The sequence below is a fragment of the Microcaecilia unicolor genome, chromosome 11 (genome assembly GCF_901765095.1).
Source record: "Microcaecilia unicolor chromosome 11, aMicUni1.1, whole genome shotgun sequence".
NCBI lineage: Eukaryota > Metazoa > Chordata > Amphibia > Gymnophiona > Siphonopidae > Microcaecilia > Microcaecilia unicolor.
Window position 1 is genome coordinate 37,657,343 of NC_044041.1, and position 26,795 is coordinate 37,684,137.

The 26,795-nt window shown below is 42.1% G+C and overlaps 1 protein-coding gene across 2 annotated transcripts in view; it reads left to right on the plus strand.

Annotated features, from left to right (window-relative positions):
- Positions 1-17,717, plus strand: part of BCL7A (BAF chromatin remodeling complex subunit BCL7A) — a 106,017-nt gene extending 88,300 nt beyond the window's left edge. For both annotated transcript variants that reach the window (XM_030218977.1, XM_030218978.1), the window contains exons 4-6: positions 2,525-2,695; positions 10,862-10,980; positions 11,528-17,717. In XM_030218977.1, coding sequence (XP_030074837.1) covers positions 2,525-2,695; positions 10,862-10,980; positions 11,528-11,602 — 365 coding nt within the window. In that variant the 3' untranslated portion in view covers positions 11,603-17,717. The remainder of the gene's footprint in view (positions 1-2,524; positions 2,696-10,861; positions 10,981-11,527) is intronic.
- Positions 17,718-26,795: the final 9,078 nt, after the last annotated feature.

Here is a 26,795-nt window from a genome sequence, read left to right on the forward strand (position 1 = left end):
CAGCACTGGAAAACATACCAGTGCCTATGCCTGTGTCCCTGAAGCTTGGTTATGTGCTGTCTTGTGGAGCTTCTTCCTTTCTCATGTAGGGTTCTTCATGGATGTGATAGATGGAGCTCTCACCAGTGCATCCCTGCACTAAAAATACACATGCTACTTGAGTCACTAATGCATGGTGCTTGGAAACAGTGCAGCCTATTTCATGCTTTATCCTCAGCCAGGATTTTCCATGATAGTCTCTGACAGGCTGAGCAGAAGTTGAGAGGGCAGTTGTACATATAGCACTGGAATTACAGAAAACAAAATATACTGCACTTCATTTAAGTGCACGTCAGATAAGCGCATGCTCTTGTTTAACTGCATGCTGTACTTCGGTCCTGTTTTTGGCGCCATCAATTTCTATGGGGATAAACTTCGGTTTAGCGCACCACTGATAAGTGCAAGATTCACTTATATGCACGGTTTAAGACCACTCCTCTGCAGGAAAGACCCCGCATAAGCGCATGCACGGAATATGGAAGCTGATTGGTGCGTGACAAAGGGACGGTAAATTTGAAATCTCGTTGGTTAACTGCCACAGGCAGAATAAGCGAAAGAATGTTGTTAAGAGTGTACACTGGAGTCGTCGTCACGCAACTGTAAGACTTTAACACTGGCTGAACGAATAGAAGTTCTTAAAAAATTAGAAAACAAACAAAGTCAAGCATCTATTGGTAAAGAATATAGTGTCAATCCCAGTCAAATTTCACATATCTTGAAGCAGAAAGACCAGCTTCTGGAAGACTGGCAAAACAATACAAATCCACACCGGAAACATAATTGGGCGGGAAAAGCTGAGGATGTAGAAGATGCTCTTCTTCGGTGGTTTTCTCATGTCATGAGCAGACAGTTTCCTATCAGTGGTCCACTGCTTATGGAGAAAACTAATCAGCTTGCTGAAAGTCTTGGACTAACTGAATTCAAAGCCACTGTTGGATGGTTGGAAAGATGGAAGGAGAGGAACAACATAAAATTCAAGAAACAGCATGGTGAAAAACAGGACACTGATGACTTTGGTGCTGAAAATTGGGTTGTTTCAGTTCTTCCTACCATCTTGAACGAGTTTGCACCTTGTGACATTTTCAATGCTGACGAAAACGGTCTCTACTGGCGGGCGATTCCTGATGGAACACTTGCACTCAAACAAGCCGAAACTACAGGAAGTAAAACGTCGAAGGACCGACTGACGATCCTCCTTTGCTGCAATATGGATGGGAGTGAGAAGTTGGAACCACTCGTCATTGGAAAGAGCAAACAGCCCCGTTGCTTCAGAAATGTTAAGCGACTTCCTGTGTCATACAAGGCTAACACAAATTCATGGATGACTGGGAAAATTTGGAAGCAGTGGCTAAAGAAGTTAACTAGAATGCAGGCACAAAAGCGTCAGATTTTGTTGGTTTGTGATAATTGTGCTGCACACAGTGATGATGTCAGGCTGTCTAACGTCAAGGTGGTCTTCCTGCCACCAAACACTACCTCTCTGATCCAACCTATGGATCAAGGCATAATAGCCAATTTCAAACAACATTATCGGGCTCTTGTGCTACGTCGTCTGATGAGCGTTATGGATGACCAGAATGGCAAGGATAAATGTGCTGTTGAACTGGCTCGTAATCTATCACTGTTGGATTCCATACATATGCAGAAAGAAGCCTGGAATCATGTTACACAGGCAACCATTGTGAACTGCTACAAGCGGGCAAGCTTTGTTAGGGATGTGGAGAGGGATGAAACAGATGCAGCTGTTGCAAATGTGTCAGATGAACAGGCTATTGACATCCCAGCCGGTGTTACTGAATAGGGGTGTCATCACTACATAGCTGTTGATTACGATCTACAAACAGCTGACGACTTCACTGATGTAGAGATATGCGCCCACACGCGGGCAACGGCTGATGATGAAACAGATGAAGAAATGAGCAGCGAGGCACATGCTGACGAGATTCAACAACCTGTCACTTTTGCAAGAGCGCTGGAGAGTCTCAACACTGTGCAGGCCTATCTGGAGGCCACTGGATGTCAGTGCTATGACAGTTTTTACCATCTGGCAGACGTAGTCTATGGAATCACAGACACAAGAGTTTACAGAGGACTATGACTGATTACTTCAAGTAAGCCTAACGTCAGTTAACGGAGACTGTATACTGTACGTGTAATAAACAGTACTGTACATATGTTTATCAGATGTCAAGCTTCTTTGGGTCACAACGGTTAAGTGCACGCTCCGGTTAACTGTATGTATTTCTTTGGTCCCAGACCCTTGCACTTAAGCAGATTGCACTGTACTTTGTTAGCATCAAAGCTATCTGTCTGAGGCTGTTTAATGCTAAATTGATCGTTGTGTAACTTTTGGGTATTTTTTCAACTCTCCAAATTTGGGGTGTGCTAGGTTGAAATATGTCTGTGTAATTTGTGAACATACCCATGTTTTCTTTCTTAGTTTTTGTCTTTTAAAAAAATTTCTCCCTTCCTCCTTTCCCATCAGATGACAACAGCAACCAGAGTTCAATAGCTGATGGTTCTCCAGTAAAGCAAGAGAACAGTAGTAACTCGAGCCCAGCACCGGAGCAGAACTGCTGCTCGACACAAGCCGATGGCCCGGAGCTAGCCAGGTCTGAAGTCCCTACAAATGCAAGCGAGCAGCCTGATTCTGAAGGTAATCTAGAGCTTTCCACGTCCCATGCACACCAGTGTCAGTGGAAGCAGATTTGAGGCATGGGGTTTGGCAGACCAGGGTTCACTTGGTCAGCTGCAAGCATGCATGATGAGTCCTTATTTTACAAATAACAAGAGGACGTAGTCTGAGCATGTTTTGGATGGGCCTAAAAAATGAACGTTTATTCCCCATTTCAGCAGGGGAATGAAGATCTGTGTAGTAACATCCATTTGGGGATTTATATCTGCTACCCAGGATGTCTAGGTTTCAGAGAATGCTCTTATTGAGTAGCACTCCACTAAAGGGATCAGGGGAGTTTATCCTCTTAGTCTCCCATTGGTTGATGTTTCCTCCCCGACATCAAAATTGGACCTCTGTGATAGATTTGGGAAAAATAAACATTAGTTTCAAAAATTACTAAAATAAACATTTATGTTCCGCCCATAAACCTTTATGTTGCTATTCCCATTGATATTGTAAATGTTTAGTTGTAACTGGCACATAACATACACACACTTTGAAGTACTTTCTTGTAGCTTTTACAAAAGTGATGTACTTATTCCTCCATGATTATTCAAACTGTAAAGCTTAGGCCTACAGTCAGACTTGATGAGTATATCTAGACACAAGAACAGGGTTTTGAGAATGCATTTGTCTATTCACCTGGTGGGTGGTTTCTGGGCTGGAGAGATAGGTCCTTTGCTCTGCTTGTCTCCTTAGGAGTAGGAGGTGACAAACATTTTCAGTCCTATTAGGGGCTTGAGAGGATAATGAGAGGTCCCTAGAGGGTGGACAAGAGAGGTGAGTGGGAGGGATGGAAGTGGGAGAGGGGACTATACCTGTGTAGGGTGGAGGAGGAGAATAAGAAGGCTGTATTGGGGTTGGGGTAGAGGTGTGTGCATTTGCTGGTAATGACAAGCACTTATAATGTGTTCCTGCCCCTTCCCCACCAAAACCTCCCAAAACTAAAATTTGCTAAAGTAAGCATTATGGTATTTCAGGGTGTTTACAGGAGTATGTATTTGCACTGTAAAGCATATAAACAAAAAAAAGGTGACTGACTTAATTTCTTTAAAACTGATATTCAAAAGGATTATATGATCAACATTGAGTGCTAATCAAGCAAGTCCGTTTATCTGTCTAAATATAAGACGAAACGGAATTCAAACATGCGTGGGATAAACATAAAGGAATCCTGTTCCGATGGAATGGATCCTCAGAAGCTTAGCTGAGATTGGGAGGCGGGGCTGGTGGTTGGGAGGCGGGGATAGTGCTGGGCAGACTTATACGGTCTGTGCCAGAGCCGATGGTGGGAAGTGGGGCTGGTGGTTGGGAGGCAGGGATAGTGCTGGGCAGACTTATACAGTCTGTGCCCTGAAAATGACAGATACAATTCAAGGTAAGGTATACACAAAAAGTAGCACATATGAGTTTATCTTGTTGGGCAGACTGGATGGACCATGCAGGTCTTTTTCTGCCGTCATCTACTATGTTACTATGTATGTAAGGGATGGTCCTGGGGCATGTCAGAAAGATATCCAGTTAGCAGTGATATATTAACACTATTATCTGGATAGTGGTTGAATATCTCTGCTGCAGCGATTGCAGGCGTAAGATTTATGAATGTCCTTTACCTGTGATATTCAGTGGGGGCCAAGATATATGGCATAGATAAGCCATTAAATCATCCGTTTAACTATTGGCTGGTGCCCACCTTGCTGAGTATCAGCCCTTTTATTTGTGATGGTCAAAGTTAAGCAAAACAAAGCAGGATGTGGAATAGAAACTAGTTCCATAGATTTTTTTTTTCTTGATCTTATTGGAATGTCCAAGCTGTTCTTGAAGACTACAGCTTAACTGTAGTGTTGCAAAAGTTGCAGAAAACAGAAGCAGTGTGGTAAACATTTAGCAACTATGGGTCTTGACATGATCACCAATTTTCATCAAGTAGGTAGCCAAATTTTTTTCATTAGCTTTGAACATAAGAATAGCTATACTGGGTAAGACCAATGGTCTATCTAGCCCAGTATGCAGATTCTAACAGTGGCCAATCCAGATCTCACAAGTATCTGGCAGAAACCCAGTTAGTAGCAACATTCCATGCTACCAATCTCGGGACAAGCAGTGGCTTCCCCCATGTCCATCTCAATAATAGACTATGGACTTTTCCTCCAGGAACTTGTCCAAAAACCTTTTTTTTTATGTTTAAATGTTTTTATTGATGAAAGATGCCACAAATATAAAGTACAATGTAATCACCATATTAACAAGCCATACACTTCAATCTGTACATCACAACTTCAATACAATTCACCACACTGTGCATTTTGTTTATCCCCTCTTATTCCCTCTCACACCCCTCATTATCCACCTACTTCACCGTGTTCTTTTAAATAGGGTGTAGAACAGTAGCCCCTGCCCTTAGGGTCAGGTGCTTCTTCATTAAACAAATCTTTCCCCCCAAACAATCCATCCACAGCAGTTATAATCCCCACACCAGTAATATGGTCAACAATGGTTCCCAGATTTTGCATATCTAAGAAGTAACCTAACATATAACAACTTTCATGGCCCTACCCCCCCCCCCCCCCAAATCCCCCCCCCTCCCCCCCCCCCCCCCCCCCCCCCCCCCCCGCCACACTGTCTATCTTAAGCATTCAGGATTCTGCTGCACGCTACTACAGTCAGTGAGTCCCAGAAGAGAGACCAGGCTTGACAGAACTGGTCTCCCCGAGGCGAGGACAAGTGTTCCACTCCTCTGCGCTCCAATGCACAGAGAGTAATCATGTTGGATCGCCATTGTTGCAGTGATGGAGATTCTACGACTATCCACTGTTAGAGAATCAATTTCTTGCTCACCAGAATTGAACATTTTAAAAAGCATTTTAGACCCCTGGGCAAGTACGGGGACACCCTAAATACCTCAAATAGTTGAGATGGAGTTGGCCTCCAGGTAACCCCCCATAAACTGGATACATGCTGACACACTTGCTGCCAAAAGCCAAGGATCTGCGGGCAGGTCCAGAACATGTGGCCCAGACCGGCCGGGGATTGTGCACACTTCGCACACACATCATCCATCCTCATGGAGGCCCTAAAGGCTCTGTGAGGAGATATGTACATCCGCATTAAAAATTTATAGTGGATCTCTTGCAACGTCACATTTTCCACCTGTCTCTGCATCCCCAAGAGACAAGTCTTCAGCCTATCCTTCTGGAGACCCACCGCCAATTCTTTGTTCCAGCTGTTAGCTAAGTTATCATAGTCCACCTCGCCCAACTGCTTCCGTAAAGTAGCATGGTAATGTTTAAGTGGGAACCTTAAATGTGCATCCAAAGCTAGTATGGTAACTAGCTTTTCCCATACCTGCGGTGTTGTGGCAGGAGGGAGAGACCTTATGTAATGTAATATTACCACATCCTCTGGCAATGAGTTCCAGAGCTTAACTATTCTTTAGGTGAAAAAATATTTCCTCCTATTTGTTTTAAAAGTATTTCCATGTAATTTCATTGAGTGTCCCCTGGTCTTTGTACTTTTTGAAAGAGTGAAAAATCGATTCACTTTTATCTGTTCTATGCCACTTAGGATTTTGTAAACCTCAATCATATTCCCCCTCAGCCTGAGAGAGACAGCAGAGAGAAAGCACTTGTGTGGAAATAAGACATAATAGAGTGTTCATTTTATTTATTTTTTTATATTTGTGCCCCACATTATCCTGAACATACTCAAGTTCAATGTGGCTTACACCACAACTGTAAAATAAGAGACATATAACTAAATAATAGCCCATTATCTAGTAACAAACTACCATACTCTGAGTAGGAATTTTTTCAGAGGAATGCTTTCAGTTTTCTGTGAAATATCAAATAATCAGGTTTACATTTTATTGCAATTAGGCAAAGAGTTCCGCCATTTAGCACCTTGATATCTAAATATTTGATTATGGCAGTTTGGTTTTGTTTCCCTGTAAATGAGGTGTTTCCAGACAAGGACCGCCTATGACAAAATCACTGAGAAAGGGATTCCCATCAGTTTGCTGAATTTCACCATGCCATGTTGTCATTTTTGGTGGTTGAAGCTTTGGAACCTCACCAGCCTGCTATTTTTTTATCTTTGTTGTTAATGAAAAAAAGGAAATAAAACTTCTTCCACAGGCTGGATTTCTCTTAGGCCCAAAAATATGGTAGCCCAGAAAGTGAGCTGCGTGTGCCATATAGTTTGAGAACTCCTATAAGTAAATGATAAGAATCATGATGGCAGAGGAATAATCTTATTCCCCAGTTCTTCTTCATCTAGAAGCATCCTATGGACAAAGTAGGTTGATTCCCCCCCCCCCCCCCCCCCCCCACACACCATTACATTTGTAATATTTTGTCTCCAGTTTAAAAGTTTTGTTCTGTGGTTTCATTTTTTTTTGTCTACCTCCCTTTTGATAATTATAATTAACCAATTTCAGGTACCCTGGTTTCAGAGAGTTGGAGAATTCCCCTTCCAAGTACAAACTCTTTTTAATAGAAAAATGTTATCTCTGCATAGCATAACACAGCAGTTTTCTTTCACTGTAGCACTGTGTGCATATGGTCAAATATTGGAAGCTCCAGTGAGCAGTGGCTTAAGGTTGTCAATGGGCTTTAGATATTCCTTTCGATCCTGCCCTGGGTTTACCCTATTGTATGCATGGATTTGTAGCTTTTTCTTAAGGAATGCAATTGGGAAACTGGAACTACAAACCTCCTATACGGTGAGGTAAATCCAGAACTGGATAAATGCTGTAGGACACACAGTAAATGCACAGTAGTGGTAATTTTCTTAACGTCCCTCCAGACCGGCCCAGAATGTGGCTGATGGGTTGTGCAGGCCTTCCAGCAGGTGAAGACTGAGAAACTGTGACTAGAGAGAGAAGACAGTAAGAGCCCTTGCCAGCTAGAGAAAGATCCAGTATTCTCAGTCTCCAGCAGGTGGAAGGTGGTGAGCCCTTCAGTCTCATGCTTTGCTCTTTCTCCCTTTTCTGTGTTTATACTTGCTTCTGTTTGATTCTTTGGTTTAGTATTTTGGTCTTTTCTGTGTATCCATGGTAAAAAAAAAAAAAAAGCCTGTTGGTGGAGGCTAAGGCCCGTGGGGGGGTCTCTTCTAGCCTCGAGGGTGTCACACTTAGGTGGCCAGGTCCCTTCCCTCATGCCTCCCTGGCATTGGAGTGATGCCCTATTATCAATTTGTTTTAAAAAAAAAAATAAAACAAAGATGATGCCTCAGGCTCTTCGAGGGAAGAGCTACAGAGGCAGAGAGAGGTAGCTACTATTTAAAAAAAAAAAAAAAAAGGAACTTCCCAGTTATTTTTTATAGTTCAGCGATCAGCTATTTTTTCAGATTCCGGTAGTTGCTCAGTTGGCGCAATTTATTAGACGTGGGCCCAGATTACCTTCAACCAGTGGGTTTTAGAGGTTATTCGAGACGGTACACCTTAGAGTTCGTGCGTCCTCTGCCAGACACATTCTTAGAGACTGCCTGCCGCTCTCGTCTTAAGGCCATAGCAGTCAGGGACACACTAGGCAGGCTTCTCGACCTTCAGGCTATCTGTCCAGTTCTCTCTGCAGAACTCTGGCAAGAGCATTATTCCATTTACTTCCTGTTTCCCAAGAAGGTGGGTTCCTTCAGACTGATTTCTTCGCTTTGCAGTGCTGGGCCAGCATTTTCAGTTTCGGGCGCTGCCCTTCGGGCTGGTGACAGCGCCCCATATGTTTACCAAGGTGATGGTGGTAGTGGCGGCGGCTCTCAGGACAGATGCTTCCTAGTTTGCCCTTACTTGGATGTTTGGCTGATCAGAGCAAAGTCTTATCAGGAGAGCATTCAGGCCACAGATCGGGTGGTAGGCTTCTTGCAATCCCTAGATTGGGTAGTCAATGCACAGAACAGTCGTCTGCAGCAGTCCCAATCGCTGGCATACCTGGGAGTTTGTTTTGATATGCGGCAGGGCAGGGTTCTTCTTTCTTCAGTCCGTATCCTCAAGTTGCAGTCGCAGATTCGCCTGTTGTTGCAGTCCCCGTTGCCGAGTGCCAGGGATTATCTTCAAGTCCTGGATTCCATGGCGGAGATGATAGTCAGTGCCCTGGGCAAGAGCCCACATGAGGCCTCTACAGAAGTCTGTACTTTCTAGGTGGTCCCCACAGAGGGACTCGCTGCAGAGGAGATTTCCCTTCCGGTGCAAGTGCGGAGCAGTCTCCGCTGGTGGCTCCGGAGGGCCAAGGGAATGTCTTTAGATCAGCAAAGCTGGATAGTGGTCACAACGGATGCCAGTCTCGGGCTGGGTACCTCACTTTCAGGAGCAGTGTGCTCAAGGCCTCTGGTCTCATCAGGAGACATCTTGCTCAATCAACCTTCTGGAAACCAGAGTAATTTGGCTGGCTCTCCAGGTGTTTTGTCCTCTGTTGGAAGGCGAGTCAGTCTGCATTATGTCAGACAACACCACGGCGGTGGCCTATATCAATAGACAAGGGGGACAAGGAGTCGTCCATTGGAGTTCGAAGTGGTGCAACTGTTGCAGTGGGTGGTCGCTTTTTCCACGGTTCATGTAGCAGGAGTACAGAACGTCCTGGCAGACTTTCTCATTCGAAATACTCTGGATCCCGGAGAGTGGGCTCTAAGCGTTGTGGCATTTCAATCAATGGCAGTGCGCTGGTTGCTTCCCAGGATGGATCTGTTTGCTTCCATGCTCAGTGTAAAGCTTTCTCTATTTTTCAGTCATCGAAAGGACCCCAAAGCGCAGGGAGTAGACACACTCCTTCAGCCCTGGCCAGCTGGTCTTCTTTATGCCTTTCCTCTGTGGCCTTTCATAGGGCGTCTAATTCAGAGGATCGAGACACACAGGGGCCAGGTGATTTTGGTATCGCCAGACTGGCCTATCAGGCCTTGGTACGCCAATCTTCAACGTCAAGTCTCCTTTCAGGTTTCCAGAGACTCTGGGTCTTCTGGTGCAGGGCTCGGTGTCTCATCCGGATCCGGGTAGATTCTGTCTTACTGCTTGGCTCTTGAGTGGGCGAGGTTGACAAAGAAGGGATACTCTGCGAATGTAGTTTGACACCATGTTCCGATCATAGCGTCAGTCTATGTCCCTCAATTATGTAAGGACGTGGAGGATCTTTGAGGCGTGGTGAGAGAAGCTGAACATCTCTTTTGTGCATCTGTTTCGCAGATTTTGGATTTTTTTTTACAGCATGGTTTTGACAGAGGTCTGGCACTGGCCTCCCTTAAGGTTCAGATTGCGGCCTTATCCTGTTTTCAGGGTCGCGTTCAGGCCTCCCTTCAAGCCTTTGTCTTCCTGTACTGTAAAAGATTAGATGCTCAAGACGGTGTTTTTGGTAGCTATCGCCTTGGCTAGGCGAGTCTTGGAGTTGCAGGCTGTATCTTGTAGGTTGCCGTTTTTGGAGTTCTGTAAGGATCAGGTGGTGTTATGCCCAGTTCCATCCTTTCTGCCCAAGGTCTTGACGGTTCCATTTGTCTCAGCCAGTGGTTTTGCTTGTGCTCAGTTCCTCCTCAGATGGAGGAGCAGTGTCACTTGAAGTGTCTTGATGTCAAGTGTCAAGTGTCTTGATGTCAAGATTAAAATCATAGCAGTATTTTTTATGTAATTTAAAAATATACATGTATTGGGTTGTTTGTTTTTTTGTTTTTGTTTTTTTGTTATAGGCCTACAAAGGGCCCTACATAATATATAAAACTGCAAAACATGCAGAGGCAGGGTCAGAGCTTTCAAGGATGGGGACAGACTTTGTCCCCATGTCATTCTCTAATTCAGAGGGATGGAAGCAGTAGAAGAAGAGATCTTGATATAAGCCCAGAAGGGGGTATACTTGGGAGTAATGTTAGAAATTCTTCTTCATGGAAAGAAGGGCAATGGTTGCATGTACCAGCCTCCCAGTAGAGACAGACCCAGTAACATAATTTCAGCAGGATTCAAAACTGGGACGCTCCTTGGTTGAAGTAGAAATCTACAGTATTACAACAGGAAGGAGTTTACCCAGTCTGATGGATCATTAGTAGTATTTGTGATTCTATTCTGCCTTTCTCTTTGCTGTGACTTGAGTTGGGGAAGGAAGGGGCATGGTTTGTATAGAAAGATTTCTAACATTCCAGGGAAAAATATATACAAATTCTGTTTTTGGTTTTCAGATACTTCCGGACAGAACTCACAGTCTTCAATAGCAAGTTCAATGAACAGTTCAGAAAAAACAGAAGCGCAGCCCTGTGGAGACAAAGATTCAACTACAGAGTCATCCAAAAACTCTCAGGTAACAGCGCTCATCTCTTCTAATTATGCAAGGCAGTAAATGAGTCTGTTTTATTTATTTATCTTACAGACCGCTTCTCCAACAGACGAGAGTACAGCATGGTCTACAACAACATTCAGTAAATCATATCGTTAAAACAATTGAAACAAGTATAGTTTGCAGAGCTTTCAGAAAGGTAGCAGGACCTCAATTTAAGTTCCAAAGGAAGATCTTTCCAAAGAAGTGGCACCTATACAGGAAAATAACTCGCTGTCTGGTTCCTGTCAGCCTTATATTGCCAGTTAGGCAGAGTGCAAGTTGGGTCCTTGGCCTATTAGTAACCTGTTGGGTTAGCATTTTATACCAGAGTTCAGTTTAAAAACAAAGTTGTCCACTTGATATCTGCCTTCACATGGTCAAGTGAAAGAATACATATGCTTCAGAAAGTTTATTTACGAAATCCAAGCTGAGCCTATATACTCTTGAGTTCTTTTACTGAGTAGAAACAAGACCAAGCATGACTAATGCACTGATATGTTTTTTTCTTCTTTTTTTTTTCTCCATTAAGGATTCTGAAGGAGGAGTGCCGCCTTCTAAAAAGATTAAAGTAGATGCTTCCCAACAAAATGATGAGGAAATTTAGACTATACAATTAGATTTTCTGGTCATTTTTTTTCTGTAAGGTACATCAATGGGCTTAATTATAGAACAACCTTACCTAAATGGCTCCAATGAGAACAGAACTCTAGAACGTGTTTTAAGGTTACCAAGGAAAACTCCAAGAAAACCCAGCGAGGTGTGACTTCTGAGACTGCTAAACTTTTTTTTCCTCCGAGGCATCCATTATGAATTTTTTTTTTTTTTTTTTTTAAGTTGCAGTCTTTGAAATTGGTTGGAGTAAACAACTCAGGAGGGTCTACGCACTGTTTCTAAAATCAGTTGAACATTTGTGCTGCTGTATTTTTTCATTTCTCTATTTAACAATGTAAGATATTTAAAAATGGTACAGGTCAGGTATTAGCTTACATGTGAGGTTCTTTGTTCTGACATGCTGTCTGCTTCTTTTGTGCCTTGTGTTCTGAAAACACTGCTAACGGTTTTTATTGTTTTGCAATGTTCTATTTTGCAGAAGTGCCCTATGTTTGTATGATGCCATGTAGCAAGTCCCACCTCTCCCCCCCACCATTCTATACAACTTGTTAACATATGTAGCAAAGCCAGATGAATAAGAAGCCATTTTCACATCTGGAGTAAAGCAGTTATTCCATAGCAATCCTATCGGACCTGTCCAGACTAATGGGCTATGTCCCACTACCAGTGGATGGAGACAGAGGAAGAAAATAGTTTTTGTGACTTGCCCCTTAAGGGTATTATGCAGCATAGAACGTATTTCCGTCGTCTCCCAAGCGGATGGATGACGGGCTAACAACCCTTCTCCTGACGTGATTTCTAACTAGTTTCAGTTGAGCTTTAGCTAACCTTTTAGGGTTTTCTGCTCCTGAGCCTGTTTTATACTGAAACTCAGTTGAGTTTGGTTGGGGGGGGGGGGGTGCCTATTTGGTTTGTTTCCTGAACTAGCTTCTCATCTGTGTTCCAGTTGAGTTTGGGGTGTCTTCCTGGACTTGTTCTCCTGATCCAATTTAATGTCTTGGGTTCATTTGAGTTGGGGTGCCTTCTTTGCATAAACTCCTGTTTTAAAAAGAAAGGCAGCTGTTCTGCAGAGCTGAGGTATATCTCGGAAGTCTCTGAGATCCCTACTACCCCCCCCCCCCCCCCCAAACCACCACCACTGGACCTCCAACATATCCTGTGTAAATCAGCCTTCATTCCGGTGAGTCTGTTCTGATTTATTTCAGTTATTTCAGCACTCTGGTGTTTGTGCCTCTGTTCCTTATTAAGCTGTCACTGGTATCTGGCTTGACTTTTTCTCACAGCAGGGATCACTGACAGGAACCTTTGTTATTCTGGTTTCTATAAGCAGTGAAATGCTCTATGTGACTATCTCTAAGCAGCAAATATTTCTTTGACTCTTATGTAGAGGATTAACTACTCCTGTTTCTGTGTGACACTAAATATTCCTCAGTGTTCCAGACTGTTACAATTTTTTCCCGCAAAAATTCTTTTCCTGTTTTTCAACTGGTGCTTTTTTTTTTTTCAAACATTTCCTGGCTGTTTGATGCACAGTAAGCAAATCTAGACATTTATTAGCTCTCCTCAAGTTAAAAAAAAATATATATATATATATATTTTATCCCTTACTAGGACATGTGCTCCTTCCATGGTTCATTGCTGTATGCTGCAATTTGATTTAATTTTGTAATTTCTGGTGCATTCACCTTAATGGTTACAGTAGCTGCCTGAATGGTAGATACAGATTCTATTGCTTTTCTCTCTAATTTGAATATCAATTAGGCTCAGTCTGTTCTTATGTGCAGCAGTCAGTCATTAATTGCTGCTAACTGTATTTAGTTTTTCCTGTATGAAGTTCCTAATAATGAACTGTTCTTATCTTCTTCAACCAGCTGGCTATATTTTGGCATAAATAGCCAGACGGGGGGAGGGTTCCCCATCACCAGGATTAGTCTTTAAAAAAAAAAACTGGTAAAGTTGTACAATGCAGCTCTTGGCTGTTTTCTACCAAATTTGATGGGTGCGCTCTGTTTCAACATGAGTTACTCATCTGGCAGTTATATTTCTTCTACTTTTAATTGTGATGGGTACATCTTAAATTGGTTTATCTGCTGTGTGAACCATTTTAATATTTGAGTTTCTATTAAACATCAGTGATACCAGACATAGGCCATACTCAGACTTTCTCCAGCTATGGTTGATAAATTAAGCAAGTAGCTGGTTTTCTTTTTCTTCACTGTCCTCAATGCAAGGAATATGTACAAGTTAGTGAAATTTGCATCTGGACCTTGTGTATTTAAACCAGTTCAGACACAAGCAGCTCACTGAACAAACCTTAGGGCCCAGATTAGTTCCAAGTTGGGTTTCTATAGCTTCCTCATTTTTACTTTTGTCAGCTTTGTCAAATGAAAGGGGTTGGTACAGAATTCATTCATATCCCTTGCCCCAAAGAAAAGGTACAAGAAAAAAAATGCAGATTTATCAGTATCATGTGACTAGGCATCCAAAATCCTTCACTCTGTTGCACAGTCGTAAGCCTTCAGCCAATAGCAGGACAGCTTAGAGAATGCGGATGCCATTTCAGTGGGCTCTAGGCTTACTGAAATTCCTATTGAAACAGCAAGCAAAAAGGATTGAGTTAACTTTTTATTTTAAACATTTTTAAATGTACGTAACTTCTAGTACCTGTGTGTTCTTTTTGTGTACTAACACAGGATGAGCATTGAAGAATGTCGGTGTATTTCGCAGGCACTAAATGCCCTCAATTTTATGCCTTTCGAGGCACTCAGGATATGCCTTTGGCATCCTTTTATGTACCTTGCCAAGCACTAGTGATTACTCAGCGCCTTTGTCTTAAATCTGATCTTCAGGATGACACTGTAATTTGCTTGATAATAAAAGTTCTTGGTCATTGATAACCTTCCCTGAAACTGCCTCTAGTGCCCCCTCAGGCCAGCTTTTGTCCCTCTTATGAGGCATTCTTATAAATATTGCCTTCTTGGCTATGTTACCTCCTGATTCTCGCTACATTTTTTTTTAGAAGTGTTAGGCTTGCTTTGTTTAATCAAGTTGTTTTTCAGCGTGCTCAGTGATGACCTTGCTGTCTTTATTGCTCTGTACGGAGCAGATGGGTCTTGTCATTTTTTAATAAAATGTTAACATTTTGGGTCAATGGTTGCACCTAGTATGCAAAATGAACATACAGGAACGCATGGAACTGTTTTTAGTCTATTTTCTTATTAAACTTGCTAAACTATTTCTGAACTCTCCTTGGGTGAAAATGGCTTGAACTTTGACTGTTGTGTTTGCATTTGCCGCTTTCATGTTAAAGACACTTGAAAAAAGGAAAAAAAGATTTTATACGATATTATATAAAATCTCCATGCTGCCCTTTAATAGCATGTTCATAGTTATTAACACCCAAAGTACCTTCCTGCACAAAGTTAATTAGGGATGTTTTCTTTATGCTAAAATAAAACATTTCAGATACTAAGTAGATTGCAGTCATTTATGGAAACAGTGTAAACCCAGCTGTATTTTGGCTTTTTATCTTTGTGGTTTGCCCCAAACCCGTAATCTATGCTTACAAGCATAGATGGAGGCATCCCCCCTGAGGAACTTCATCTGATTTTGGTCTAATCTCCCTTTATCACCCATCTGGATCTATTCTGGTTCTCATTGTGACGCATTGGGATAGGGTTTGAGGCTTTAACGCAGCGGTAGCTGAACCTGTAACATGAGCACCCCCAAAGTAGCACTCATGGCCAGGACTACTTGCAGTCAAGGGGCACAAGTTGAAAAAGGAAAATGAAGTCCTGTGAAGTTTGCTAGCCATCACCAGTTCTAGTCATTCTCTGGGCACGTTTTTGTGGCCTAGGGGTCTGTGAAGTTCCCCATTGCAGTGTTAATGGGCAGAGTCTCAGTTGGATTGGAACAGGTGTTTCGGAAGTAAAGAAAACAAATTCCAGGCTGTCATGGAGCCTGCTAACAGAAGTTCATACAGGAATCTTATAAAGGCAAAATATAGCCCAGTGTAACCTAGGACACCTGCTAATAGATTTGTTCTCAAGAGTACTGGACAGTATACAAATAGAACTGTTAGGTACTGAGGTGTCAGTGAGCCCAGATTTATTTGAGGGGGTGGGAGAAAGATTTCTGCATGTCCATGCTGAAAAGCAGAAAAAAAAAACCCTTTTATGATACTAAATCCCTGGAAGTATTTTTCCTCTTATTACGTTGTAGCATTTTAAAATCATTTTTTCACCTTTTTTTTTGTTAGTAGCTTTTAAAACTAGAAGTGGTTAAAACATTTTTTTTAACACAACAAAACAAAATAAATGGTATATTGTAAATTCTTTAGAGGCTGCTTTTGATGGATCTGACCACTGTGTGTAAATTCTGCTGAACGGTTTTAATTTGATTTTCATTCCCCACGTGTTTTCCCAGGGTATGGATACAAGCTCTTTTTATAGAAGCAGGCTCCTTCCTATACTTCAATAAGAAGAGTAAACACAATAGCATCATTAAAATACCTCAAAGCACATTTCTCAAAAAAATAATAACCTTATTAATATTACTGACACCAACAGGTTTAAATTTAAGTGCGTTTTTGTGCATGCTTTCCTGCTTGCTTCTGTTCTGTATTGTGTTCTGTGAGCTTGTGGCATTGAAAACAACGCAGCACAACCTCATTCTGTGGCTTTTGTCCTGTTTAAGATCTAAAAAAGCTAGCACTTTTTTTTTTTTTTAAACCTTTCAGATAATCTCCATTTTTCATAATAGATTGGGAGCAGTTCTGCATGCTTCAGACCAGCAGCACACTTGTGTGGGTTCCTTAAACCTGTTAGTGTCAGCCTTTATGAGAAGGAGCTGTCAGAGGCACTTGGGGGGGGGGCCCTTTAACTAAGGTACAACTTAGTGCACACTACCGAACATGCATGCCAACTGTTAGCACAGTATCATGCCGGTTAGCGCACGCAAACTCACAAGTTAACTCATCTTGTCATAGGAGGCAGGAAGTAGGTGGAGAATGGCAGGGACTGCGTAGTACAGTGTAGCACACATGGTACTTACTGTGCTGTCACTTTTCACTGTTAACCTGGGTTTACTTAGTGTTTCCTCAGTAGGAGGCGCTAAATGCCTTCGTGTCTCCTGAGTCAAAGTTTATGTGCGTTAATGAACTTTTCAGTGGGGAAATTGCTGAGGACATGCTGGGCATGCTCCTGACAATTAGCACCCAGCCTTTGCACTTAACATGCTTTAATTTTTGCTATTAAGGTATGCTAAGTACAAAAACATATCGCACTTTAGTAAAAGACCCCCTTTGGTTACCTAGTGTAGGGATATTCAGAATAGTCTTTATTAGACTTCTAATGAAGTGCCTGACAGCATTACTGGGACCAGTGGAAAATTATACAAATGTTTTTTGTTTGTTTGTTTTCTGCCAGCAAATGGTGGTGTTCATGCAAAATCAACCAGATAAATATAAACCAGAATGAACTGGTTCAGTTTCAGTTTTCTAGGTAACAAAAAAGTTCTCTGACGGGTAAAATGTTTAGAAATGGTGCAAAACCTGAACAAGTGCTTCCGTACTACATGCTGAATGTTGTGGAGTTAGTTGCTTGCATAAAGATAATAAAACAGAAGCAAAGGAATAGTCAAGCTTGTGAAACACATGTGAAGGCCTGAATAAAAGGATTTACTCAGCCAAACATTTTATAATACATCTATTCCTTGGAATTTTTATGCTTGGGAATATAGTTAAAACATTCCAAAAAGTGCTGGCACTTAATGACAAAAAATCAAGGCAGTATAAACTATTTGTTTTTGGTGGTAATCTTACCACACAAACATTATCACTGTTTTTGACATTCTTTTTATGTCTATGGACCTGTTGGGTGTAAAAACAAAACAAGAAAAAAAAACTCAACCTTTTGTTTTTCTCTTTTTTATTTTTTGCATACTTAATCGTTTCTACTTTACAGTTTGTGTGTTTGTACAGCAGTAATGATTTTTTTTTTCACTTATTTATTCCATTATTAGCTATGGTTTGTACAGTGTACAATGGTACCATTTCAGAAACAATAAAAAATTAAAAAAACATGAATACAGTGTGATCAATTACTGTTGACGAGTGTTCTTACAAAAAATTTATTGGATTGTATTTTCTCATGTGAAATAAATATTTTTTAAAAATGCGACCTTTTAAGTATACTTGTATTGTTTAGTAGGTATTCACATAGGACAGGGCTGCCTCATCTATAAGCTAATGCTTCTTTATCTTGCTACTATTTGTGTGTAGCATGTAACTTTGGGATTATTTAAGGTCAGATTGGTTGATTTCATGAATTTAAAATTTATATTTAAACTGGACTATGATTGGACAATAACCAAGCTGTATACTCCTTCACCAAAACACTTGGAACAATGAGAAACTTGGAGCTAAGCAGAGCAAGGGACCCTATGTACTTTAACACATCTAACTACAAAACTTATGGACTAATTAAAAAAAAAAAAAAAATCCAGTGGCTCATGTGATCAGATTTGGTTTATGTCAACCTTAATAAGACCCATTCCTTGCCAGTTCACATGTTTTCTCATCTGTCCTACAGAAAGCTTTATATAGTAGTTTGAATTTGGTTTGTTTTGACACACTTACTTCGACCTACCCCTCTGCCCAAGTAATCTTGTGCGTTTTTTACATAAATCATTTTGATGATTTATTGAATTCAAAATTATGAACTAAAGCACTGACTAGCCTCCTCACATAACTGAGGTTCATTCCTGTCATGGTATGCGCAAAACTAACTTCTTAAATTCAAACCTGCAATTTACCATAGTGTCCCAAATTAATGTCTAGGCACAAAATTATAAGTCAAAATAAGTAGCAAGGAACCTTGGTGCCAAATACCCCCAACACAGAACCTTAATTTCTACTGAGGGGCTACAGCATGTATAATCATTGGCTACCATCTACTATTTGTAAAGTGGAAAAAAAAAAACAGGCATAAAAACATTCCACTTTTTAATTACTGTGGGCCACAAATCAAGCAATGGAGATCTAACTTCTTGCAGAGTCATGTCATCTGGGTCAGTTGCGACTAGAGCCAACAGCGCAAATTTGGCAGTAACAGCAGAACGGACAGTGCTGAAGAGAGTAAACGTGACCTATAAAAAAAAACAAACATTACAACAATAGTAATGTAACCAAGATGTCCTCAGGAGCAGCCATGAGTTCCAGCATTGATCTCGGGAGGACATAAACATGCCTTCTCCTGAAACAGGGAATGCATGTGTATATTTCAGCCCCACCCTAGTCCTGTTCAAAACACACCTGGACCATTGCCTCTTGCCATATTCTAACTCGGGATTTAGACATAGTTGAGATTAATAGTAAAGTTTTTGCAATCCTTTGAATTACAGATCCTGAGGCAACATGGTTTCACTAAAGCGGGGTTCTCAAGCTTGTCCTCAGGACACACCTAGCCCGTCAGGTTTTCAGGATACCTAAAATAAAGAGATTTACATGGAATAGAGGTAGCACAATCAAATCTATCTCATGCGTATTCATTATGGGTATCTTGAAAACCTGACTGGCTAGGTGTGTCCCAAGGACTGGGTTGAGAACCCCCTGCACTAGAGGCAGGTCTTGTCTGAAAAAATCTGATTAATTTCTTTGACTGGATGAGTTGCATCGAGGGAGAGCACTATATGTGGTGTATTTTTAGATTCTAGCAAAGCCCATGACACAGTTCTGCATAGATGAGTAATAAAATGGGCTCACTCAGTATAGGTCCTAAAGTGACTGGCTGGGTTAGGAACTGGTTGAGTGACAGCCAACAAGGGTAGTTGTAAATGGAGCTCACTCACTAAAAGGATGTTACCAATGGTTTGCCATAGGTTCAGTTCTTGGACCAGTGGTTCTTAACATTTTTGTAAGCGATATTGCTGAAGGCCTGTCTGGTAAGGTTTGCCTTTTTGTGGATGATAACAAAAGTCTGTAATAGAGTAAACATGCCTGATGGTGTGGGTAACATCAGGAAGGACCTAGCAAAGCTTGAAGAATGGTCCATAATTTGGCAGCTAAGATTTAATGCTAAAAAAATGCAGGGCCATAGATTTGGACTGCAGAAATGTGAGGGAATGGTACAGTTCAGGCCATGAAGAACTTTTGTACACAAAAGTGGAGCGGGACTTTTGAGTGTAATTGTATGTGATGATCTTAAGGTGGCCAAACAGAAAAGATGATGGCAAAAGCTAGAAGGATGCTTGGGTGCGTAGGGAGAGGAATAGCCAGTAAGGAAGCAGCAGGTGATGATGCTCCTGTATAAGACTGATGCGACCTCCTTTAGACTATTCTGTACAATTCTGGAGACCACGCCTTCAAAAAGATATAAATAGGATAGAGTCAGTCCAGCGAGGCCTCCCAAAATGGTCAGTGGTCTTTGACATAAAATGTGTGGAGATAGACTTAAAAATATCAAAAGGTATACTTTGGAAGAAGGGTGGGAGAGGAGAGATATGATATTTAAATATCTACATGGCATAAATGCACAGGAGGCGAGTCTCAATTGAAAGGAATCTCTGGGATGAGGGGGCATAGGATGAAGGTGAAAGGGGACAGACTCAGACGTAACCTGAGGAAATGCTTCTTCACAGAAGGATGGTGAAATTATAGACTGGCCTCCCGGCAGAGATGAAAACTGTATCTGGATTCATGAAAGCTTGGGACAAGTACATAGGATCTCTGAGGGAGTGAAAGGGAGAGAGCATGGATGGGCAGACTAGATAGGCCATACTTGTACTTGTGACCTGGATTGGCCACTGTTAGAAACAGGATGCTGGGCTTGATGGACCTTCAGTCTGTCCCAGTATGGCAATACTTATATCTTTATTTGCCTTCATTTGTCTCTGATTCTGTACATATCTATGCCAGTTTATACATGTCCAAGTTGTAAACGGAGCTCTAAAACAGTGGTTCCCAAACCTGGTCCCGGAGGCATCCCAGCTGGTCAGGTTTTCAGGATATCCACAGTGAATATTTATGAGAGTTTTTCATGCACTGCCTCCACTGTATGCAAATCTCTCTCATGAATATTCATTGTGGATATCCTGACGACCTGGCTGGGGTGCCTCCATGACCAGGTTTGGGAACCACTGCTCTAAAATAATCATCTTAATCTTGCTGCTGTCTACCAAAGATGCTCCTGAAAGGTCAAAGATCAGTCCATGCCCATACCCAAGTAGGCTTTCATAGGATCCTGATTTAAGTAAAGGGATTCGGTTCCTGTTTGACCCTAAAGTTATGAAGCTGGACTATGCTTGACAGATATGACGTGTGTCGTTTGGAGCAACAGTCAACAAGCTCTGCCAGGACTTCATTTTGTGTTCAGAACTATCTAGGACACAAAATGATGGCACTAGGGTAGCATAACAAATGCCTGCACCTATGAACTTATTTCAGAATCATACGTGTTAGCGAAAACAATAAGTAGGTGAATAGAGCTAATACCTGTACAAAGGCAGTGATTATTTAAAGATTCAAGGTTCTGGAACTACTATGGTCCCCTTCTGATGCAGTTCTTCCTCAATGGTAACATTAATGTACTATTAGTAATACTATTAAATAATTACCATGCTTGCTAGAAACATAAAGGGGGTACATCAGGTAGTTTATTATAAAGGACAGACTCCTGCTGTCCTACTATTTGATTTGAATGTTATGTTGCATTCTTTTTGCCTTGGTTTGTTGGGGGGGGGGGGGGGGGGGGTCTTTTTTTCCCCAGCAGCAACTGATATATTCATAGACTACAACAGGATTAATCAATTCTGTTGCTTCAATTTGCATATTACTGTTGCAGCGGATGTCAATAGATGCTATTTTATTAATCCTGCCAAGGATCTTTTATACATGGATAGTCGGGGACAATCTTTAGACTACAGTAGGACCCAGGCAGGTAATCAAATGCAGGGCTTTTCCTAGGCCCCTGGTTGGAGCCTCCCCAACCCGGGCCTTAAGATTTGAAATGAGTTATCTAGTTAAACAGTTGCCCCTGCATAAAGCTAGCCCCTATACTTGATGACAGCCTACCATTACTCTGTTGTCCTAGTAGCTGGCCCCACAAATAGTTATAGAAGCTTCCCCTGCTCTGGAAGTGAGCCTAGGTTCCAAACTTGTCTCTCCCCTCCTGCCTTTAAGCCCATGCTACAGGGCCATCTGTGCACTAGGACTGCCAGAGGTGCTGGTACAGTTGTGCTTGCCTAACAATGGCCCTAGCTACTATATTCTCCTAAAACTTTCAGCCACAACATAATGATCAGCACATATTCCCCCAACACTATGCCATCATGGAGGAAGGGACTGGAGATACTGTAGCTAAGCTAGGCAGACACAGCAACCAAGATCTTCATTCACTTGTGGAAAATCCCATCAGAAGGGAACTGCTGTGTTCAAGCCCCTTCACAATTTATTTGATACAAATATACCTGTCTCCAGAGTGTTTTCCTGTTTTGTAGGAACGAGCAGAACAAGTCAAAAACTATTTGCTTTCAAGATCAGTGCATCTCCACCCACTCCTGTAGGCACACCTTGCCAGTCAAGTTTCAGGATTACCATAATAAATATGCATGCATTCATTTGCATATTTATTTATTTATAACATTTATATCCCACTATATTCCCACCCATGGGCAGGCTCAATATGGCGTACAATAGTTAATAAACAAACCATAATACAATAACAAAGTACAGTAGACAAGGGCCACAGGATGACTGACGAGGGAAAGGAAGAGAGGGTATGTGATAGGGTATCACGGAGTGAGCTGCGGGCTAAAAGGCTGCGGCTCCTGCAGGACTCGTGGTAAACGCTCTGCCAAAAAGGAAGGTCTTCAGACGCTTCTTAAAGGTCGGGTGATCTGAAGTGAATTTGATCTCACGAGGCAGCCCGTTCCACAGTTGAGTGCCGAGATAAGGAAAAGAGGAGCCATAGATGGCCTTATATTTGAGGCCACGGGGAGCAGGGTAATAGAGAGTAAGGTACAAGCGGGCCGTGCTTCGGGAGTTCCTGGGCGGTAGGTTAACAAGAGGGTCTGTATAGGAAGGGGCTTCTCCATAGATAATTTTGTGCACCAATGCACAGGTCTTGAATGCGATGCGGTCCTTCACAGGAAGCTAGTGCAACCGCTCACGCAATGGTCTCGAGCTTTCAAATCTGGATTTTCCAAAGACGAGCTGGGCAGCTGTATTCTGGGCCGTTTGCAATTTTTTTAGGAGCATACCTGCACATCCTCCGTAGATACTATTGCAGTAGTCAAGACGGCTAATCACCAGGGACTGGACTAGATTGCGGAAAACGCCCCGAGGGAAGTATGGCTTGATACGCTTAAGTCTCCAGAGAGAGTAGAACATTTGCTGGACTGTGGAGTTCACATGCTGCTCCAACAACAGAGTTCGATCAACCAGGACACCCAGGATTTTTAGAGACAATGAGATAGGCAGGGTGAGCTCAGGAGTAATTAGCGCAGGAGGCCAGAGTTTGTGATAAGGAGATGAGAGGATCAAGCAGTGCGTTTTCTCGGCGTTGAGCTTGAATCGAAAAGAATTTGCCCAGTCAAGCATGGTGTTAAAGCCGTTACGAATCCGACTGGTAATTTCATTCAGGTTCTTCTCAAACGGGATGTAGATAGTGATGCCATCTGTGTAGATGAACGGGTTTAGCCCCAATTTGGAGAGAGCCATTGCCAGGGGGAACAACATCACATTGAACAGGGTAGGTGATAGCGGGGAGCCTTGCGGCACTCCACAGTCAGCTTGCCAGTGAGATGACAGGGTGGAATTGGCTTGTACTTGGTAGGATCTGGATGTAAGAAAACCTCTAAGCCAGGCTAATACATTTCCACTTGCACCGAAGTAATCGAGGAGCCACAGAAGTATATCATGGTGAACCTTATCAAAGGCGCTGGACATGTCAAACTGCAAGAGTAAAATGCTCTTCCCCTCAACTATCTCCCGCTTGAAGTTAGATAGGAGGGTGACAAGCATGGTCTCAGTACTGTGGAGCGGTCGAAATCCCGATTGTGAGGCATGCAGGACATTAAATTTGTCCAGGTGATCATTGAGTTGTTTATTCACCAGGCTCTCCATAAGTTTGACGAAAAGGGGAATGGCAGAGACCCTTCACATTCATGTCTCATCATGCATATTTATAGTGGTGATCCTGAAAATCTATCAAGGTATGCCTCCAAGACAGGATTGAGAAGCACTGTGATAGACTACCTTCCCTTTTGCAAACCAAACCAATCATATGTTGTCTTATACAGGGCTTCTGCCTGTCACTTCCTCACTTCTGTTGCTGCTGCAAGTATCATGTTTTGTTACTGGATCAACACAGTATTACCCTATTCATAGATATAACATCTGGTCTTATAGCCCGCTAACACCTTGCAGTTCAAAGTAGGTTACAAATATCAAGAGCCAGAAACAATTCTCTGGGAGGAGATTTAATAGAGAAAAAAAACCCTTCAAAATTAACTTATAAACCATTGTGCAATACAAATTTCTGAAAAAGGAAAGTCTTAATATTTTTCCTAATACCCCAGGAAACTCGTTCCAATGTCTGGCAGCCTGAAACGCCAATGTCATCTGAAATATTCTTAACCTTTTCCTGCATCTCAACAAAGGAAATTAGATTAAAGTGGCACAATTTGGCTTTCTCTACGTAAGGGAGGCAGCAAAGTAGAGGTAGGAATATAGATGTGTTGGTGTCAAACCAAGTAACGTGTAAAAGACAGGCCAGTTTAACACTTTAGCTTCAATAGGAAGCCAGTGAAGTCTGACATAGAATGAGGAAATTCTGTCAAATTTAGTTAAATCAAAAATCAAACATACTGCTGTGTTCCATACAATCTGTAGCTTTAACTGATGCTTAATACAACCCAGATAACCAAGGTTGTAATAATCTAGTTGTGACAACAGCAGAACCTGTACTAGGAGTCTAAATTGATCTATCTTTCAAAAATAATTTCAAATACAGTAAAGTTTCCTCATCAACAAAAATTATTTCTTCACTAGAGAAGTAATTTGAGCTTCCATAGAGAAAGAGCTATTAACCAGGAAACCCAAAATTTTTATCACTGGAGACAGTGGCGTTCCTAGGGGGGCTGACACTTGGGGCGGATTGCCGATGCGCCCCGCCCCCCGGGTGCAGTGCCCCCCCGGCAAAAGAACCCCCGATCCCCCGACGAAAGAACCCCCCGGGTGCACGCCGCCTGTCATCTCTTCGCGGAAACAGGAAATGCATCATCGCTGAAGGTGGGACACTGTGTGAAGAGAGAAGTTGAGCTGGAAGCGAGCGAGCCTGTAGTGCCTTTGTCTTCATTGATTGACGTCGCTGCCACGGAAAAAGTAAAGGTTAAAACGTGCGGGGGGGGGAGGCTGCCGATCGGGGAGCCGAAAGCGGGAACCAACCAAGGAAGGAAGGAAGGAAGGAAGGAAGGAGGAAGAGCCAGTGCCTGTCCAGAGCTGCAAAAAGCGCTGCGCCAAGGGAAGTCGGAAGTCCACGATTGGGCTGGGGAGGCTTAGCGAGTCCTATACGGGGCGCCTATGCCCTTCACTATCAATTAAAATGTTCTATTATGTATTGTGTTGGCATTGTAAGTAGTATACCATTCCATACTTTTTATTGTTATTTTAATATTTTTACTGCTGTAATTGCCTATTGCTCGTTTGATCTATTCTTACTGTACACCATCTTGAGTGGATTCCTTCAAAAAGGCAGTAAATAAATCCTAATAAATAAATAAATAAATAAATAAATACGATACCAAGGTAGTTGATGTGGGATTGCTGAATTTTAAAAGGGAAAGAGGAGAGGTCTTGGGTGATCTGTTCTGACAAAGGAAGACATTCAGATTTAGCCCAATTTATTTTGTAACCTGAGATCTGGGAAAAATCATTAATTAAGGACAAATTATGGGGAATCGAGGACAAATTGTTATATAAGAGCAAGTCATCTGCATGTAATGATGACTTAATTTCTGTGGATTTAAATTTAAAGTCAGAGGAGTGTGGTAGCCGTGTTAGTCCACTCTTAAGGTTATCAATAGAAATCAAACAAAATAAAACATGGAAAAGAAAATAAGATGATACCTTTTTTATTGGACATAATACATTTCAAGGAGACATTTGCATGCAAATTAGCTCATATATGTGCATTGTGGATGTCCTGAAAACCTAGCTGACTGGACATGTTCCAAGGACTTGGTTGAGAACTCCTGACCCGGAGTAAAAATATTTTGCCTCCTGGTGGATCAATCTGTATTTCAGTTCTAGTGAAAATAACCTGAACTTGGTAAGAGCCATGTCTTCATCAGCAGGTGGAAATTGAACATTGCTCTACTACCAGAGGAAAAGTCAATCCAACTAGGTTTTGGATGGCTTTTTCCTTGCACTGGTCAGAAAACAACTCTTCTGAGTTTGTTGAAGCCTGGAGGGGGAGCACCCATTAGCCTGCTAAAGAATGGTGGCTTAGAGCTTAAGTTCTGCTTGACATTTGCAATTCCTTTGCCATATAGAAGCTAAGTATCATTATCTTAACCACCAACTCACACACTTCGACTTCAGGATGGCATTTTTTAAAAATCAGAAGGCTGATGAGGGATTTAGATTTGTTAGGCACTGGGCAACATTCTGGGAAAGGGGGAGCCTGTACTGAAAAGATGGACTAATGATCCTTTTAGTTTTTGTGGCCTTCATCATCTACGGTTTTGAAAGCAGCTGCTCTTTGAGGTCCCCACACACACACACAGAAGCTGCTGCCCTAGGCAACTGCCTAGTTTGCCTAATGGTTCGATCAGGGCAGCTCTGCCAGTAATTTATAAAAAGGCATAACAGTGCCCATAAGTAGGCTCTGAACACTGCCCCCAACCTGAGCAGGGGAATCAAATTGGGAACCTTCAGCAATGGCACCAGACCAATCCAATTGCTTGAATGTAATGTATGTTGTAATTGCTCCTGCATTGCCGCTCCAGCCTTCTCTTGGGGATGATTGCTTTCTTTACTTTGAATGCCAGTTTTGTTTCTGCCTCTGTTAATTAATTTTATTCTCAGCCATTGGATGCTGGCTTAAACCTTTGCATGCGAGTCCTGTATTCTCTGAATCATTCCAAATATCTATTTTTTTACAGTACAAGAATAAACTGCTGTAGAT